The following is a 19203-nucleotide window of genomic DNA, read 5'->3' on the forward strand; positions in this document are numbered from 1 at the left end:
TGATCCTCCTTCCTCTGCTCCCTGAGCCCACTTCCCCACAGTTCCTAAGTGCTGGGGGATCCCACAGACGAGAGCCCCTGGCAAGAAGCTCAGGACACGATGCAGTGACTCTCCATAACGAACCCAACAGTGCTGCATGCCCTGTGCTAGCAGATGAATTGGTTTGGGGACAGACTTGACAAAATGCCCTTAGGCATTTCAGAGTGTAAGAAGTTGTAACACCAAGACACTCTGTCTACTGCCCCTAGCATGTTTCCTTTAGGCCAAGTCTCTCGCTGCAGACCGGCTTGGAAGCGTTTCCTTCCCTCAAGAAAGGAGCATTGGCTCTTGCTGGTGTGTGTCACAGGGCCTCATTACCACAGGCCTCAGAGCAAAGGGGTTCTCTCTTTGCCACCCCAGAAGCTGATGAACCCTAGATCTTCCTGGGTTAATCACATTCATTTATGTGATGGGAGGCTCCTTTGCCAGAATTTTCAAAGGAAGGATGGCTGGATCATTGGGGATAAGAAGTTCTCCCAGTTGTGTTTTCTTCTTTTTTTTTAATTAGAATCTGGTATTTAAGGCCAAACTCTCCTCACCTTCATGCCTCCACTGCTCTACTGATGCTGAAAGTGAAAACAGAACCAAAACAGAAATCTTAGTAGATGTCATGCAAACGCTGTCCTCCTGCTAACCTGCCAGCTCCAACTGATACATCCTGCAGCTACAGTGCAGTAAATGGAGGCAGTTCGGCACAGCCCCGGCCCATGCTCAGCTCCTCCTCTGAGAGGGTGAGGAATGGTGTCTTCCGAGGCCTGGGAAGAGAAGGCACAGAGGAGTAAAACACTCCTGCTGCCTCAGTATCTTTACTTAGCTCATTGTTTCACCCATAATCTTCCCCTCCACAGGAAGCAAAACAGCATATATTGAAGAGATCATTCTAGGTCCTAAGCTCTGGAGACACAGCTGAAAGTTCTTTTTAGTAAAATCTCCAAGGACCTGAAATGATAGAACCAAGCAATTAGCTTAACACCATTTAGATACAAATGATAATGCAGGCTGCAAAATCAAGAAAAGCTGTAAGAGGATCGGGAGAAACATCTCTGCCAGTTGAGAGGTCAGAGTCCAAAACACATATAGTGAAGAAAATGAATTTCAGAGCCAAAACTCATCAGCAAGTTCTCCAGAAAAGACAAAATAATATGTACAAATGCTGTTTGTTTCTGTTTTGCTGTTTGATGCTTTAGAAGTCATGTTTTCTTGCCTGCAAGCAAGAAATGCCCTGATTCCTGAAGCAGAGGATTGAAGAAAATTAGTAAATTTGTAAATATGTTGTCATGAAGAGTTGCCAGTACAGCCCTCACTTTCTCTCTCACAAAGCATTTCTCTAGTAAACTTTGACTACCGTAATTCAATCAAATGCATATTTCAAGTTATTTGAATTAATATAAACTGCAAGAGAGACATCTGTGTTTAAAAAGAACACAGAAGTCCTTGGAGCACGTATCATTTTCTGTTGACGGGCTGGGTGTTGATGAGCAAATCCCTGCCTTTCTCGGCCCTCCTGTTCTAATATCTCTGTTTTGGGAGGTGGGCACACAGAGGGCTCCCTCTGTGTTTTGGGAGCCACTCGGTTCCTGGTTCGTTTAGACAGGTGTGAGTGCTGCTTGCAGTGAGCCCGGTGTTTTGCTTAGAGCTGGGCTGCAGGCCGAGCAACAGCCTCACAGACTCGTGTGGTGGGAGGCTGGTCCTGAGGAGAGGGGGCTGCAGGCCCCAGGGGTCCTCCCTGCAAAGGCAGGCCCAGATCGGGGAGCTGCCTGTCCTTCCTTAGGCAAACAAAAGTTCATTCAGTCTTCTTGTTGTGTTCTTCATGGCTGCATTTCTGCCTTGGCAACTAAGAGCCTGACAGTCTCACTATATATTTTATTCATTCTGGACAAAAAGATAGAGAAATAAGTGATTCCTAAATATGATTCCACCCTCAAAGCTGGTAATCGTTGTGATACCCAGGCTGGGGCTGCAACAGATGTGGATGCAGCTAAATGCAGCCATTCAGCTGCTTGTATCCAGCTCTGCTTGTTCTGTGGAATTGGGGGCATGGCCCATTTCTCATTGGCTTTAGGAGAAAAGCCTTCCCCACACCCCATCTGCATCAAAAGGGCAAGGACACGGACTTCCTCGACAGGGGATTGCACACATAGACCATGGCATCTGAAAAGGTGAGAGCTTGCACGGGATGGAAGTGGCTGAGAAGCTGCCCCGACGCTGGAGCCCAGGTGGAGCAGAGTCCCCCGCACCCCAGGCCCACACCTGGAGGAGCAGCGGTGCCTCTGGAAGGAGGCCCGGCCTGGCCAGGCTGGAAAAGCCGGCTCCTGCCGCTGATCCTCAGTGCAGCTCCTTGCTGTGACAGGGTGCAAGATGGCAATATCAGACAGTAACAAAGAGAGGAGCCTTGTAGGGGGTTGTTTCAGCACAGCCTGCATACTGCTGAGAACATCAGATGCGACTAGTATTCAGAGGGACAGCATGAAAAATAGTGACACAGAACAGTCACTTTAACGGTCACTTTAAAAAGGGGAGCTCTCCTATAAAAGCTTGACCTCCTGTATCTTATAGTTCCTGAAATGCTCTAGGCCTCCCTGCTTGAGCAGGGGGTTTAGACTAGATGATCTCTAGGGGTCACTTCCAGCCCCAACCATTCTGTGATTCTGTGAAATGCTTTCTTTTCATGCTGTATTCTCCTTAAAAATCTCTGGTGTTCCCACAATGAAACTACCTGTTCTTTCTTTTCTCAGCCGATACTTTATAGCTATTTTCGAAGTTCCTGCTCCTGGAGAGTGAGAATTGGTAAGATCCAATTTCAATGCCTCTTTCGTTCTTACTGCAGCACCCTCCCCCCCTTCACTAACCCAATTACTCAGTGACTTATTAAAAGAGAAATCAGCAAACATGAACCTCGAACCTCTGCCTTTCCTCCAGTTCTTCTGGAGCGGGGAGGAAGGCAATAAATACCACAACTCACCTAGAGCTGAGCGAAGGGTGAGGAAAACAGAGATTAACTGGGAAGCTGAGGGTATTTCCTATAGCTGTTTGAAATTCAAGTAGCAGTGGGAATGGGAACCTGCTGCAGGGAAGGGTGCTACATGGGGCAAACTTCTCTGCAGTTACACAAACCTGCAGAAGCAGCAGCTGAATCCTCTCCTGTGGACAAACCTCCCATGAAAGACTTCGAAAGATTTTTCCCTCCCCTTGGTGTATTTTACAGATTGTCTCTGCAACTAGTTAGAATTGCTGCTTTTGCAAATCTAACATGATGCAGACAGATCTTTCTTCTAGTCCTATACTCTCTGCTTGTACAGATACTGCCCCAAGCTGCGGTGCCTGGCCATGAGAGCTAAGCAGAGCTGGGCATGGTCCCTGCATGAGCTGAGGCAGTCTCTCGAGGAAGGTTTTGCCCTGAGCACAGAGCCTGTCAGGGGGAGCTGCACCACAGAGGGTTGCACAGCTTATTCTGAACAAGAACTTTTGCCAGGGCTGACCCTTGGTGCTTTGATCCTTGGTTTGCCAGAGGTCCATTCTCTCAGGGGACACAGGCACCCCCCCCCCTCGAGACAAGTGTCTTTTTTAGCTTTAAAGATGGCCTTTTTCAAAGGGAGAGGTAACATCTCCTTGAGCTCTTTTCTAAAAAATTGAACTTGGTCTCAGCATGCCTGTCTGAAGCTGTGCATTGTGCTCTCCCCAGCACTGGCTCTGAAAGGGATTGCCTATAACCAGGTGCCAGTGAACCTCCTGAAGGATGGGGGGCAGCAGGTAAGATACCACTACCATTGGTCTTTATAGGGGACACAAACATGGGATCATGAGGAGAACTGGGATCAGCACTGGAAAGGTCAAAGGAAAGTCACTGAATTCCTCACTGCTTCTCAGTGATTACTTGCTGCCTTCAGCAGTCTTCTCCCTCCCGAGAACTTTCAGAGTCATGGACTGGGTAGTACTTGGTGTCACTATGGGCTAAGACAGTGGTGGGGAACTACAGCAGTAACAGAGATGCTGCCACAGTACCACCCATCTCAAACTTTGTATTGCTGTTTATCAAGAGGCAAGGCAGTCTCTCCTTGCATAGAGAGATCCCCGAGTCTCAGTGGGAGCTTGCAGAGCAGGCTAATAACACAACATAACTTACTGGAAATAGTAATGGGGAGAGAGGGAAAGATGGGTTTAAAAATAGATGAGAGATTCTAGGGGAAGAAAACAAAGAGAAGAATTTCTGGTTGCAATAGAATAATCTCAGGTTTGTTTCCCTAGCATTCTGCTGAATACAAGACATTGAATCCAATGCAGCAAGTTCCAGCCTTGAAAATTGATGGCATCACCCTTTCTCAGTCGGTGAGTTACCTGATACATCATAACCATCACACCAAACTGCTGCAGGGACAGGAAGAACTTTGCTCTGTCTCTTCCCCCAGAGCACCAGATTAGAGAACAGATGGCATTTGTGACGAAGAGCACAATCCTACCCGAGGTCAGAAATAGCATGTACCCCCTGCTGGGAAACTGCTGTCAGGCATTCAGGCTCAGCTTAGTCTTGGTTCAAAACCCCATCTTTTACTAAGCAGTTTGCAACGTCTTAGATGGCTGCACCATGGTTTGTCTTAAATCACAGCTAGGCTAAACTATAAGGTCTCAAGCAGCTATCAAGGAGGATATTCTGTGGCTTAGATTGACAACAGATTCTATTCCAAACCTGTTGTTCTCTTTTGGACCAATTAGGAACTCCTGCCTCCTATGTATTTAGGCCATATATTTTTATTCCACTCTCCAATACCATCTCCTTATGTCTTTGTTCATTACAGCTAGCTATAATTCATTACCTAGAAGAAACGCGGCCTAGCCCCAGGCTCCTGCCCCAAGATCCAAAGAAGAGAGCCCAAGTCAGAATGATCTCAGATCACATTGTCTCCGGCATTCAGCCACTTCAGGTACTGCCTTGTCATATCCATGCAAATAAGAAAACCAGGATGGGTTTCCAGCAGTTTGTGTTTTACACTGTGTTAGATGAAACACAGATTTCATCTGCTAACACACTAGTTAAAACAATACATATTTCCTACAAAGAAAATTCTACAGGACCCCAAGATTCTTTTCATAACCAACTTAACCCAGAACTTTTCACTGCAAGGTTTAGGATATTTCAGAGAGGACAAGACAGAATGATTCATAGGGCACTCGCAAAGGGATGCCTAGGAAGATGCAGTAATAGAAGGACAACAACAGGTTGCACAGAGTCAATGTGGAGTCTCCATCCTTGGATATATTCAAAATCCAACTGGATGTCTTGGGCAACTTGCTGTAGCTGACCCTGCTCTGAGCAGAGGGGTTGAACCAAGTGGTCTCCAGAGGTCCCTTCAAACCCTAATCCTCTGACAGCCCCAGGAGAGAGATGGAGACAGGTAAATGGTTCTTTCACTGAGGATGAGATCAAGGCTGACCCAGAAGGCTGAGCTCAAGCTGAGCTCTCCTAGTCTCCTCTCTCCCCATTCTGTGTGAGGCCTTAGCAAGCTCCAGCTCACAGCAGTTCAGTCTAACCTGCAGATCGTTCACTTTGGCAGAACGTGAGCGTCCTGGAACGAGTTGGGGAGAAAAAACTGGAATGGGCTCAGCACTACATCAAGTCTGGCTTCCAAGGTGAGTCCCACATCCGAAGCAATCAGTATTTAGATTGACCCTTCAAAACTCTGGGACTGTGTGGTACATCGCTGGGCTCCTACTTTATCCTCAAGCAGAACAAGAGGCCTTTCTAGGCTGGTACATTGGTGTCTTGTCCTGTTGGGAAAGACAGGCTCTTCCCACCCAGAGTACTTCATCCAGGACTGGTAGATCTCCAGCGCCTGCATGGGAAGAGCTTGTCCACATGCAGTGCTGCTGCTGTGGATGAAAGAGGAAAAGCCCAGAGGTGTCCTGAACACCATTATACTAAAGCATGAAGACTGACAGCACTCTCCTCCCTGCTGCTTCTAGGCTACTGCCTTTTGCACTTAAGTTCCTGTATTAATATACTTTGCCTTAAGCCAAAAGACATCCTGTGTCTTGGCAGAATCCCCACAGAATCTAGCAAGTAGCAAAATATTTCTTTGTGTCCTTGTAAAAATTAGCGTGCTGTTCCAGAAAACCCTTTCCCTCTGCCATGCACTGGAATGGCAGGCCCATCTTTGCTTCTGGACAGCCACAAGCTGACTGCACCTTTGTACTCCTCCATACTTTTATGCATCTTCTTTATGTGCTCCTAGTATATCAAATGCATTCATTGAAGCAGCTAAAATCATCCTGGGTCCCAAATGCTCAGGGGATCCTAACGATTCCATAATCCTTCTGCGATAAGATTTCTGTTTTCTCAGTTTTGACTCAAATTTCTGCTCTTCATGCCTACCAGCTCAGCACTGAAACACTCTTGTTCAGCACTCCCCACCTCCGCATGCAGCTTCATTAAGCCTTGGAAATGAGTTTCCTGTGCCTGATCCCCTGTTCCACTTCTCTTGGCAGCGCTGGAGCAGATTCTGCAGCACACCGCCGGGCGCTACTGTGTGGGTGATGAGGTAAGGAGCTGAGTGTCACACACCACTGCAGAACCAGAAACCTCTGCATCTTCCCAAGGTAACTGTGGAGACATAGACTCCATCCTATCCTGCTGCATGCTGTGCCTTCACCACTAAGAAAGCAGCTGCATGGATCCTACTTAGGCCATTATCAACTTTCAGATAGTTATGGGACCTTTACTTGTCCTTACCTGTAATCTGCTGCAGGCCAGATTGTACAGCTAGGATCTGGAACCTGACTGGCACCAGAGGATGTGGTAACAGATTTGATCCTTTCATCCTCAGGAGATTTGGAGTTCTAAGTCTCCCCTCAATAGGGCCAAAGCTTAGCTTAAAACAGACAGGGTCAATTCTAAGCTCTGGGGCCTTGGACAGGTTGCATCATGTTTTTCTGATCTACTTCTCCAACTTCAACATGGGGATAGTAAAAAGAGAGATAGGGGCCATAGAAAAAGCACTGATTTAAAAAAAACAAACAAACAAACAAACAACACTAGCCCTATGACACAGAGGATTGTATGGGCAGGGGACCTGTAGGACTGTAGCCCTTGGTGGGCAAAGACTATTTGTGAGATCTTATGTTGGAGATACCCAGTAATTCATGACCTGGGGAGCCAGGTGGAAGCAGCTATCATGTGTGCAGAAAGGCAGCTCCTTACACTGTCCTTTGTATTTTTTTTTCAGATTGTGGGCCCATGAGCGTGTACAAAGGCCACAACAGGTCTTGATTTTGGCTGGAGCTGCTTGATGCTCCTTCAGTGCAAACAAGCAAAATTTAGTCTTTTCCCATCCACACAAACTCACTGGCAAGCACCTCCCGTCCCCTCCCTCTGCAGCCTGCTGGCAAGACTCCTCTGCTCAGTGGCATTTGCCACAGAAGCGCAGTGTCCCTGAGGCTGCCATCATCAGCTGGTAGATAGGAGGCTCCTACAGGCTGATGGTTTCTAGTGCTAGTGACTCCTATGAGTTCCTCCCCTCTAATAATACCTCTGAGGTATTATTAATGCTCGATTAAAGGATGGAGCTGCCATGAAACCTCCTCTTTTTACCCCAGAAACTCATAAAAAAACTCATTAAATGCTATGGGCTGCTAAAGTAACGGCAGTTGTGCTGTCAAAGGCTGCTGCTACAGTGAGGGGTGGGGGAACAGGCTCTGGATTATTTTGACCCCTTTTCTCTGCTCCAATGCAGGTGTCCATGGCTGACTTGTGCTTGGTGCCTCAAGTTTTCAATGCTGAAAGGTAATTAAGGCTAAGCTTGATGTGCACTTGAGCACATCCCTATGTGGAAGCTATCCTATGTGCTGGGCTGTCAAAGCTGACCTTTCCTCTGCTGCTCCTTGTGCCTGTTAGGAAAGCATCTGTCTTGCATGCTCTGTCCCATTATGGATTATTCCGTATGTGTTCTTCTATGCCCTAAATACTGCATCTTTTGAAGGATCTCAAGAACAAGAACCTGGACTGTCTTCCCAGAGGTTCCAGTAGTGAAAGCTGATCTGTGTCCCTACAAAAACTAAGGCTGTCCACGCTCCACATCCTCTCTCCTCTTTGCTCTATATTTACACTGCACACAGATGGGAAAGAGCAATTGAACTGTATTTGTAGAGACCCTACAATACAAACCCTATGCAAGAAGGGTCACATCATCATCACTGGGGGAGAAAGCATAGTGCATTCTTACTGTATGCTGAACTATGCCTAAAAGCCTAGTGAAGACCTGAAAGCTAACTAAGCTTTCCTCTAGTTTTTTATTTTTCAATCTACGTAAATGTACCTTTCTATTAATGCAAAGATACCCCAACCTGTGAGATTCTGTCATACTGGGCAGGTACAGCACAGTGCTTTGCCCTAACAGGCATTGCTGCACTGGCTGTCCAGCTGAGATTCCCTGATAAATTCTTCTCCTTTTACAGATACAAAGTGGACCTGGCTCCATATCCCACAATCATCAGAATCAACAAAGCTCTCCTAGAGTTGGAGGCATTCCAAGTAAGCCACCCATCCCGGCAGCCAGACACCCCTGCAGAACTGCGAGCTTAGAGCTGTTTTACCCATTAAATCAAGTAAGCTAGAGCAGCAAAGAGGACACGAGCTAAAGGCTGAATAGGATTTGGGTGCCAACAGGAAATATTCATGTATCATTATCATGTGGGTAGAGGAAGGACTGAGGGAGAGCCCTGTTGCTCCAGAAGTAACCTGAATCATTCAAAAAAGCTATCACTGTGCTGGTAAGATTGCAGCTACTTCAGACTATATTTCTATAAAATATTTCTATTTTATGTCCCCCCAAGAAACAGATTAAAACTGAAGCATCTACAACCATCAGAAGACCCTTTTGTATGATTTTTGTATGTCTGGGAAATGTAGCCAAACACATGTGTGTGGCATCTAGCCAATTCTAGACTCTCCCCAGAGGCTTCTCCTTTCCACCAGCCATGGAAAGAGTATCAGAACAACCACGCACAATGTGCTGCTCACCCAGACAGGCTGCCTGTCCTTGCACCTGCAGCAGAGCTATGGCAAAATTATCAGTGCTATGGATATAAAGAGTATGGGAGAGGCCCTGACAGAAGAGGCTGTTGTTGGATGCCTTTGTTTTTGCAAGAGCAAGCTGTTAGCAACTTTGCCACCCCTTGCAATGACAGGAAAATTACTATTTAGGACAGCCAGTTTGTACCCCTTCCCTTTGTCCAGCAGCAACCTCGCAGAATTAGTAAAGGTCTGGAGCAAAGCTATGTGGTCAATCCACACCGAGACAAGACAACCCCCATACACTGAAAACAATGGTGTTTTCTACCCTTCTCTACGCTCAGACTCTGTGCTAGGTGCTTTCCTAGCCCTCAGCTGCAGACTATTTCCCAAGGGAACCCCACCCCAGCTTCCCTCTAAGCCAGAACCATGCTGGAATTTGGGAGGAACTCCCAAGTGGCAGCAAGCAAATCCCATTCTACTCATCTTAAATGAAACTGAAAACCTAAGTAACCTGAAGGGCAAGAAGGGAAACCAAAAACCTACAAGTGTCCATGATCTCATGCAGGCTCAGCTAAGATCCCACTGGTTGTTTTGGCATCCAAGCCCAGATGCCAAGCCAGGGATATGGGAGGCAATTTCTGCCAGTCTGATCTCCAGCAGACCCATGACAGAAATACTCACAGTATTCATGAAGGTATTACAAACCACTGGCCTCTTATGTAGAAGATGGCATTCACTTTGAAATAGAAGCTTGGACTTCCAGGTTGCTTAAATTAATTTATTGCCATTCTTGCCTGTATTTACCCCAGCAAAGAGCCCTTGCTGTTTTAGACTTATTCTCAGGGCTGTGCATTATTCCAGATCCAACTGGATCTTGACTGTGCTGTTGTAGAAGGTCCCAGCACAGTTGGAGCCCCCAAAGACCAACACTGTACGCAGGTTATGCTCGTCCTTGTTCTCCTTGTCCATATCCTTCAGGTGGGCAGGAGTCATGTCAAGCAATGTGTGGCCAGCTCGGGGCAGACAGCAAAGGTCATGGTGCACCAACATGCTCCATGTAAGAGTGTCTGAAGTAGAAAGGAGCTATCAATACTCCATCCTCCATGGAAGGTATGAACCAAACAGATAAGCCAAGGTGTTCAGAAAAACCACTGTCACCCAACAGCCACTTTCAGCTGTGAAAATTAGGAGGGAGAGCCACTCACCTAGGTGGAAAACAAAGACATCGTGTAGGGCACCCTTGGCATTGCAGCCTCCACTGATCAGAACCTTCTGGTCTGACACAGCCATAGCAGCATGGAAACTAGGACCAAGACAAGGGCTAATTATGACTACAGCAAAACTTACTGGGGTTGCTCCTCAAGGAGCAATGGGGAGAGGCAGGCAGATTTCCCCAGTAGGCTGGGGCTCAAGCTGCTGAGTGGAAGTTAGAGTCTGCTTTTCTGCCCTGACTTCCTGAATTATCCTAAAAGTGCTGTTTGCTTTTCTGTACAAGTCAGATCATAATCAGACACACAAAGCACCTCACTACCTCAAAAGGAGCTATCACAACATCTGTGCTTTGCTCTGTGTGGAGAGATAGCCGGCTAGATGGGCTTTGGTTTGATACTTTTTTGGTTTGTTACTTACACGTTCTAGTGGGCAACTACCTACCTCTGGGGACAGCATGTTCAAGAGATTATTCCTCTCTGTGCACCTGTTATACTCCAGGTACCATAAAGACCAAAAACAAACAAACAAAAAGGCTATGTAATCCATCAGCACACAGCAGATAACTTCTCCTAGTCTGAGGGGCAGATTTCCAGGGACCCAAAAGGTGTAACCCCCTAGACTTTAAAAGCACCAACCAGCTACAGCACAAAATTTTTAGTTCCACAACAAAGGGATCATGCACTGCCTTTGGACTAGTGGGGCAGAGACTTGCACCTGGGTCTGAAAGGTGCCTGTGATCAAACACAGCCTCAAAGAGGTACCTCAAAGGAAGGAGGGAGCTCCTGGGCCTGCAACAGTATCTTACCAGCGTGCAGAAGGCTGTCCTGCGAGGACAGGGACTGGTGTGTACTCCATGAAACCTGGTAGTGGGGGAAAAGTTAAATGTCCACGTGACACACTGCCGTATTTTGCAGTCTCATTCCTACTGTTATTATTTACCCATTCCCTCCCCTCTTGCCTCCAGAAAGGGTTGATTTGCACCACAGTTTTCCATCTAGTCATGTCTTCTACAACATTATTGTTACAGTCCCATCCCACATGCCTCATTCCTCACCTTAGAATGTGCCTTCCCAAAGCAGCCACCTGGCTCAGACTTTCTTACCCAGATCCAAGATGTGCATGTCACTGAGGTAGACAGAGGTCCTCTGACCCCCAAAAATCAGCAGCTTGTTCCCCAGCAGAGTAGCTGAATGCCTAGGTAGATAAGAAGAGAATGAGCAAAGCATCTTCATGAACTTTCTGTTACTGATTTTTTGACCTTTTTTCTTCCTTCTCCTCTCCCTCTTATTAATTTGGTTTCTGATAATGGGCTTGACAATCTCAGTTTACACCTGCTTCTGTCCCCAACTACTGCAGCCCAAAATAGAATCCCAGTAAGATTTCTGATGAGAAGCCCTAGGAGTTACATCTTATGTTAAGGCATGGATTGTAGAAAACAGTCACTCAGTATTTAGGAAGTTGCACAGGGGTGGAAGCAAAAGTGGGAAGAGGTTTCCTCCTTTATGTCTGAGGGCTGAAACAAGGGCACTCTCACCCGAGTCTAGGAAGAGGCTTCTCCCCTTCCAAGATGGGCTGGTACCAAATTTCATACTCTGGATTGAAGACATACAGTGCATTGCTGCAGGATCCAACAGCCAGTGATGCCATTTTGGGGAGAGCCCCCCCAAAAACAAAGAGCTCCTTGCGGTAGATGATTGCACTGTGGTAGGCTAGCATTGGCATTCTCCCTTTAGCCTGGGAAAGGTACAACACAAGAAAGAAGTGCATTGATTGTTGCATGGCCCACAGGACAGGAGCCCACACCATGCAGTATGTTCAACAAGTCTTGATTTTCTCTTCCTTGGCCTCCCAGGCAGATCTCTGCAATGCAGGCAGACAGTGTGTCCTTTGCACACTCTGCACTACACCAATGCTCTGACCAGAGCATGGAGTAAACTTGCTATTCCAGCTGGCTCAGAAGACAGACAGAAAAGAGAGATCTCACCCCAGGGTAATTCTGTAAGAGCAGAGATGGATAATCCCTAGCTGACAGGGTCCACAACAAAGACTAGGGTGGCAAGCTGAAGAGCTCAGAGATCTGCTCTGCTCCCAGCAGCCCCCTGATCTGAGGCCAGTTCTTTCCCTCAACATCCAGCGCAGCTCTCAACAGCATCATACAAAATTAGCGTTTCTCCCTCGCCACTTGTACAGTATCTCTCACTCACTTCCTTTGCCAGAAAGCACCCTGCAGCAGCCATTTTTTGCAGCTTGCTCCATTCATTCTAAGCACAGCACCTGGTTACCACCAAGCTTGTGGCCTTTCAAAACAGTTGGCTCTGACATATATAAGAAGGCCATGCAGCTCAGAGAACCTGCAGCAACAGTAGAACGAGACTGCTAAAGGCAGAGGCACATCCACATTCCCTGAAAACCTAACTGTTCCCCAAGAGCAAGGCAGAACCTCCCGCCCTTCTCATGCTTTTAGAAGAGCTGCAATACCTACAGCCACAAGGAGCCATTTCCAAGTGACGGTGTCCAGGATGTAGATGCTGCTGTAGTCCTTGTCCTCCTTTATGCCCCCAAAGATGTAGATGTGCTTGGTGTCTGGGTCATAGGTAGCAGTGTGACCACGCAGGCCTGAAGGCACGGCATCTCGTAGCTGGAAATCCACTGGAAACCAGAAATCACTGTCTGGGAGTAACAGCAGACAGATGGTGAGGGGGTCCAAAAATCCTCCTGATTTCTCTAGAATCCTCTCAATTTCTCTATGGCATAAAGTCTCTACTTGAAATCTTTCTGCCTTCTTCACTTCAATTCAGAGCTGGAGGGACTTGGCAATGCTTTTGTGTGAAAAGTAAAAAGGGATGCTAAGTAGCAGAGGAATAGTAAAGGGGAAGAGATTATCAGTGAGGTGCAGAAAGCAGCAGGGCACTGAACTGTACCTCACACTTCTCAATCTCTCATCACACACAGGCTGCAAACTGTGCTATGGCTTCTGCCCCTTAAAAATCAACCAGTTCTTCCCAGAACCTCTAACTTACCTCCCAAAGGGCTTTCACATGCAGCCCAACAGCCTCATGCAGCAGCCCACACTGCCACCAGAGCATAGGGCAGCACAAGGACCAGGAAGATAAATAAAGAGCAGAAATGCAGAAGGGGAAAGGACAAGAGAGGATGAAAGTGGTTAAAAAAAAAAAAAAAGCAAGCATCTGAAACTTGATAATGGATGCATGTTACAGCTGACTGACTCACAAGAAAGAAAAATCCATCCAGCACCTGTTCCAGCTGAGAGAGCAGGATACATGGTCATACTGGGCCAGCAAATGTCAGAAATTATCCCAGGAGAAGTCAAGGTTACTCCATAAGCATGGGAATATTCCTCTTCCCTAGCCCATTCCTCTGAACTAGGAGGGCAATCCTTTATCAGGGCACTGCACAGTGCAAGCTGCCCGAGGCACACAGCACAGCAGCCAAGCAGCAGGAAGAAGCTGCAGGGCCCAGGGCAGATTCCCACACCCAAAACATCACGCACCTGCCTGGAGTGATGCCACCACCAGCTACTGCCCAGAAATGATCGTGCTGGGAGGAGTAATCCCTTTGCCCTTTGTTGACCCCTCTCCTTGCACAGACCCCTGAGGGCTTCCTCCCACCTTGTTGTCCTTGCATCCTGTGCGTCATTGCCTTAGTCAGCTCCAAACTCCTCACCAGTTTCCATTTTCCAGAGCACATCCTTGCAAGACTGCTGGTTGGCACCTTCTCCACCGATCAGAACAGCTGTTCCCAGGTCACTGAGGCACATGGCATGGCACCATCGTGGGCTGGGACTGCCTGGGGAAGGGCAGAGCACGAGGCAGTGAGAAGAGGCTGAACAGACACCCCGTTTCCCTCACTGCAGGGGAGAAAAAGGCAGCTGGGAACTCAGAGGGAGGAATAGGAAGGCAAAGGCACCAGGCCCCTTCACCCAGGGGTGGCAGCAGCCAAGGCTCCCTGAGGAACATTTGCTGTGGTTTGGGGGAGTTAACTGCAGCACTGTCAGAGTCATCACTAACACAGGGAGCCAGCAGTCATCTGGCTGCCTGCAGGACACAGTCAGGCTCCCACCTCAGAGACAGGCAGCTGGGGGCAGGCTTGGATCCCATTAACTCCCCCACAAGAGATTTGCCAGCTGTGGGGCATCCCCTGGCATTACTCCTACCTCTGAGAGCGTATGGGAGGGCTGGCAAGTAACAGCTTGTCAGTGCCTGAGGCACAGCAACCAGAAGCCTGGAGCTGCTTCCAAAGGCATTCCTCCCACTACTCTGTTCCTTTCATCTCCCAGCAAGCTAGAAAATACTTTTATTAAAATCTGTCCCACATGCACTTCAGAAGACCATACACCTGCAGGTGTGGGTCTGCTGGAAAGCCTGGCAACACTGGAAGCACATACACTGAGGGCACTGATACGGACAGGACATTATACATAACCTGAATTCTGTTCTTGATCATTGGGGAGATAAAGGATCAAGCATGAGAGGGCTTTGACATTAAAGTGAATGGTATTACCAAGTGGCTCCTCACCTTGCAACTCCTTAACTGCCAGATCTGTGGAGGAAAACACAGATAGAGCCCAGTAAACAAAGCAGTACACAGACACATCCCAGGAAACTGCTCAGCTTCATGGTTTACAAGCCTTTAAGCCTTCTACCATCCCCTAGCACAAAAATACAAGACTCAGAAGTCTGCAGAAAGTCTCATCAGAGAAGACACAGAAGACAGATGAGAACAGGGCTTGCTTCCGCAGGCTGCCATCATGCTGCCACTATTGTGTTTCACCTCTCTGATGAGAAAAAGCCCATTTCCCTGAGAGTTCACAAAGAAACATACTAGGATGTTATTACCCAGCAGCACTGACAAATCCCTGTAGAAGACACCTGCAGGCTGCCAGAGTTACCTTCCTCACCAAGTTCTCTCTCAGATGCTCTGGGTTCAAATAAAACCTTCCTGGGCTTCCTCAGCTGCACAGGACTCTTCCTCCAGGACTCGCTGGGCTCTGTATTGCCAGGTGGTGGCTTCAGGGCACAGGGCACCAGCGGTTTTCTCAGTGGTGCAGCGAAGTCCTTCCTCCCAGGCCTGGAAACTCTAACAGTCATCTCTGAGCTCTGATTTTTAACCTAAGACAACAATTCCAGTCAAATCACCTCTGAAAAAGAGCCATTTTTTATAACTCAAACCTCAAGGAACCACCTCGCCCCCAGAGTTGAGACGATAAACAGAAGTGACCTGCGGCTACAGTGAGCTTGTCTATTCCTGGGACAGAAATTAGTTTCACATGGCAACTGTATGAGACCTGCACGCCAGCAACATGAGCTGCCTGGCCCTGACAAGCAGCCCAGCCGTGCTCTGCTTGCAGGCTGCTGATCGCAACGCACGCAGCCAGCATGAGGGCAGCCCAGGAAGAAGGGCCAGGCTGATCAATGACCCCCTCCAGGGCTGTTAAATCCAACCCTTCCAAAGACATTTCCACAGAGAGCAAAATTACCCAGTCTCTTTAGCATAAATGAATGTTTAACTCCCAAATCTGCTTGGCTGTGTCTCCACTAAGAGACTAGTGCTTCTGCTAGATATAAACTGAGCAGCTAAAGGTAGGGGAGGGGACAGTAAGGACAGGCTGAAACAGTGGTGTTCCACGTACCCCAGGAGAGTCCTCCAGGTCCTGACGGAGGGGCATGTCATCCGCTGGGAGCACCGGTGACTGGATAGTCTCTGGCTCTAGAAACGGGTGGGTGGGGGTACTGCTGGAGAAGCCTCTGAGCAGCTGTGGCAGAAACAGTGACAGGCCGTATGAGACAAAGTACACGCACTGGCCGCCCTCCTGCAAAGGGGGAACAGAAAGACGTAGTGCCAGGGGCAGATCCTCTGCAACACAACAGCCCAGGTGTCCAGCATCAACAGAGTATTTTACACAGAAAATCAAAGGCAGACACTGAAAGACACTCATCGAAGTGCTCCAGCACACGGTAAAAAAAAAAAAAACTATCTAGATAGTGCAGATCCAGGAGAGAAGTGGAACTGAACCCCTCTCTGCTGCATATCTCCCACAAAAACTGTAAGAAAAAAAAATAAAAACAAAAGATGACAACAAAAGAGGTGTTTTGGCAAAGCTGTGTTTAGGGAGTGGGGCTGGAACATCAAAGAGTGGTAAGTTAAGCACAGACATGCATTAAGAGACCTGTGTGAACTGGCTCTAAATTAAAGGAGAAAAAGAAGTGGATGGGATTGGAAGTTTTACAGCTCAGAACCAACAAAGCTGAAGCGATCTGGAACCAAGACCTGAAACAGCAAGAAAGGAAGAGATTTTTTTGTCTTTTACCTGCCCATTGACAGTCAGGACAAGCTTCACAGAGCTGCCTTCATCCATGTCTTTCAATGAGGCCATGAAAACATCTGTCCTCCAGTCACCTTCCCATACTAGGGACCTGTGGCAGGACCATGAATTTTCAGCCCACAAGAAACACTGAAAGGTAAGAATTCCTGCATCCACATTAGCTGGGAACACCCCAAAGCAGAAAAGATTCTACCGTGAAAAAAGTTTGAAAACATCACAAGAGGCTATAGAAAACAACATACATTATGTGCGTAAATACAGTCACAATAAAATAGAGCCATCTCTGATTCTCCTTCATCCTGCTCCCTATGCTTTGTGAAGGAAAAGCTGGTCTGGAGAACTCCTTTATACTATAAGAAGCAAAGGAGAAAGTTTTCTATATTCTCTCCTCTTCAAAAAGGTTACACTATGCAATTAAATAAGGTTTTCTTATTCTAAACAGATTCTTCCACATTCTTGATAGCTTTAATATAAACCATGCCTCTGTAGCACTTTGTTATGCCCTGGAGTCCTGCTGCACTTTCCCTTCATGCAGTCCCACAGGCTACCTCTAACCTCCGTATAAAGCCCAGAAGGGAAGGGAGGAGGTCAGAGGTGCTGTTTCTCAGGTCCACCTCTTCCAAGACCAGCTCCGCTTACAAAAATCATAGAATCACAGAATCATTAAGGTTGGAAGGGACCTCTAGAGATCATCCAGTTCAACCCCCCTGCACATGCAGGGTCACCTAGAGCACATAGCACAGCACTGCGTCCAGGTGGGTTTTGACGATCGCCAGAGAAGCAGACTCCACAACCTCCCTGGGCAACCAGTTCTAGTGCCCCATCACCCTCACTGTTAAGAATTTTTTTCTTAAATTCCTGTGGAACTTTTCGTGTTTCAGTTTGTGGCCATTACCTCTAGTTCTGTTGTTGGCTACCTCTGAAAAGAGGCCTGCCTCATCCTCTTCACTCCCTTCCTTGAGGTACTTACATACACTGATTAGATCCCCTCTCAGCCTTCTCTTCTCCAAGCTGAACAGGCCCAGCTCCCTCAGCCTCTCCTCACAGGGCAGATGTTCCAGGCCCCTGATCATCCTTGTGGCCCTGCGCTGGACTCTCTCCAGCAGCTCCACATCCCTCTTGTACTGTGGAGCCCAGAACTGGACACAATACTCCAGATGTGGCCTCACCAGGGCTGAGTAGAGGGGCAGGATCACCTCCCTCGACCTGCTGGAGACGCTCTTCTCAACACACCCCAGGATCCCATTGGCCTTCTTGGCCACGAGGGCACACTGCTGCCTCATGGTCAACTTGTCCTCCACAAAATCATTTCATCTTCAACAAAAGTGGATGTTTTGCACTGGCTCCACTAGCCCTTCACTAGCAGAAGGATTAATAGAAGTGAGCGCTTTAGGAAAGACAGTGCCAAAACCAAGGACTATCGCAGCACACAACGCTTCCCAAGACCCGCCATTGCCATGCTGACACCGCAAGAGCATCAGGGCCCAGCTGCTACCTGCGCGTGGGCTCCAGCCTGCCAATCCTCTGGGGTTTGATGTCCCCTGCCACCTGTACATCCACAGCGATGCTTGTGTCCGGGGAATAACAGCTCCAATCTCCCAGACCAAAAACCACCAGCTGGTTTGGCAGTGGTACAGGCAGCCATGCCTGGTAACCCATCTTGCTGGAGAGGCTGAGGGAGGACAAAAAAGACTCACAGGAAATAGTGAAGAGGTGAAGGTTTAGGGAAGAAAAAAAAAAGGGGGGGGGGAGGTTAAAAAACTTTTTTTTTTTTTTTTTTTCATAATCAGGGGGCATGATACGACCCTGCTGCATTTAAGGAGGGGATGGGCGCCCTCCTCGGTCAGAGGAGGAGCAGCGGCAGCAGCAGGGACCGGGCCCGTCGGCGGGGCCGCCCCGCCGCCCCCTCGGGCCGGACCGGGCCTGGCCGGGCGCACCTGAGCAGCCTGCGCGGCGGCTCCCGCAGCGCGCAGAGCACGTAGAAGGCCAGAGCGCCGTCCCGGGTGGCGGCGCCCCAGGGCAGCGGCCCAGGCCCCGGCGGGGAGCGGCCCCGGCGGCGCGGGGGGCGCGCGGACAACATGGCGGGCAGCAGCGACGGGGGCGGCCCCCGCGCCGGGGCTGTTAAGGCCGCGGGCGCCGAGCCGCCCCCGCCCCGGCGGCAGCTGGTGCCGGGCTGCGGCCGCCGCCCGCGTGGATTGGGGGCCGCCCCGGCGCGGCCGCCCGCCCAGCTCCGCACCGAGCTGTGGGCACCTGTGGTGCCCGAGCCACGGGTCTCTTTGGACAAGATGATTTGGTGTCTCATCCCTAAATAACGTTATCCGCACACGTGTCTGTTTCACATGAGAAGGAACAGATAGAAAGCTTGTCAACTACCAGCCATCAGGACAACCACCATGAGAGGACATGAGGAGGGCAGAGCACCGTTTAGAAAATCTGGCTTGTGCTTTGCTGCGCTGTAGCAATGGAAACTCCAGCTTTAATACTGTGCTGTTGCTAATCAGACAACGTGGAAGGATCAGACAACAAAGATGGGATTTCAGTAGCCCAAGGGGCAATATTCTCCCCTAATTGCCCTCACTGAAAAGGGGAAGAGCAAGGCCAAAGC

General features: G+C 48.6%; 2 protein-coding genes across 3 annotated transcripts; one reads left to right on the forward strand and one right to left on the reverse strand.

Moving 5' to 3' along the window:
• Positions 1-721: 721 nt before the first annotated feature.
• On the forward strand, positions 722-8810 carry GSTZ1 (glutathione S-transferase zeta 1). Of its 2 annotated transcripts, none has more exons than XM_088529312.1 (9): positions 722-770; positions 2775-2826; positions 3722-3789; positions 4285-4365; positions 4833-4958; positions 5589-5664; positions 6520-6572; positions 7764-7813; positions 8485-8810. In XM_088529312.1, the coding sequence occupies exons 1-9, from the start codon at positions 747-749 to the stop codon at positions 8609-8611; spliced, it is 657 nt and encodes a 218-aa protein (XP_088385438.1). In that variant the 5' UTR covers positions 722-746; the 3' UTR covers positions 8612-8810. The 2 variants fall into 2 exon arrangements, with proteins under 2 accessions (XP_088385438.1, XP_010214669.2); XM_010216367.2 differs by lacking the exon at positions 722-770 and adding an exon at positions 2157-2198.
• Positions 8811-9807: 997 nt separating this feature from the next.
• LOC104569423 (uncharacterized) lies at positions 9808-18678 on the reverse strand. The gene is made up of 13 exons (XM_088529369.1): positions 18536-18678; positions 18094-18270; positions 16584-16689; positions 15906-16028; positions 15165-15384; positions 14792-14815; positions 13940-14062; positions 12738-12925; positions 11790-11989; positions 11358-11449; positions 11061-11115; positions 10249-10346; positions 9808-10110 (listed from the first exon to the last, which is right to left on the reverse strand). The coding sequence occupies exons 1-13, from the start codon at positions 18676-18678 to the stop codon at positions 9896-9898; spliced, it is 1764 nt and encodes a 587-aa protein (XP_088385495.1). The 3' UTR covers positions 9808-9895.
• Between the last annotated feature and the right edge of the window lie 525 nt (positions 18679-19203).

Source organism: Tinamus guttatus, unplaced genomic scaffold, assembly GCF_059628265.1.
Source record: "Tinamus guttatus ecotype Peru unplaced genomic scaffold, ASM5962826v1 Tinamus_guttatus_pri_ptg000327l, whole genome shotgun sequence".
NCBI lineage: Eukaryota > Metazoa > Chordata > Aves > Tinamiformes > Tinamidae > Tinamus > Tinamus guttatus.

Bases quoted from the DNA above. Each gene is read 5' to 3' on its own strand.
- GSTZ1 (XM_088529312.1), top strand. From the start codon at position 747: ATGCTCAGCTCCTCCTCTGAGAGG. The intron at 2,827-3,721 runs GTAAGATCCAAT...TGCTCTCCCCAG, and splicing joins CTCCTGGAGAGTGAGAATTG to CACTGGCTCTGAAAGGGATT. The intron at 4,959-5,588 runs GTACTGCCTTGT...TCACTTTGGCAG, and splicing joins CCGGCATTCAGCCACTTCAG to AACGTGAGCGTCCTGGAACG.
- LOC104569423 (XM_088529369.1), bottom strand. From the start codon at position 18,678: ATGTTGTCCGCGCGCCCCCCGCGCCGCCGGGGCCGCTCCCCGCCGGGG. The intron at 11,450-11,789 runs GTGAGAGTGCCC...TTATCTACCTAG, and splicing joins AAGCCTCTTCCTAGACTCGG to GCATTCAGCTACTCTGCTGG. The intron at 10,111-10,248 runs GTGAGTGGCTCT...TTTCTACTTCAG, and splicing joins TGTCTTTGTTTTCCACCTAG to ACACTCTTACATGGAGCATG.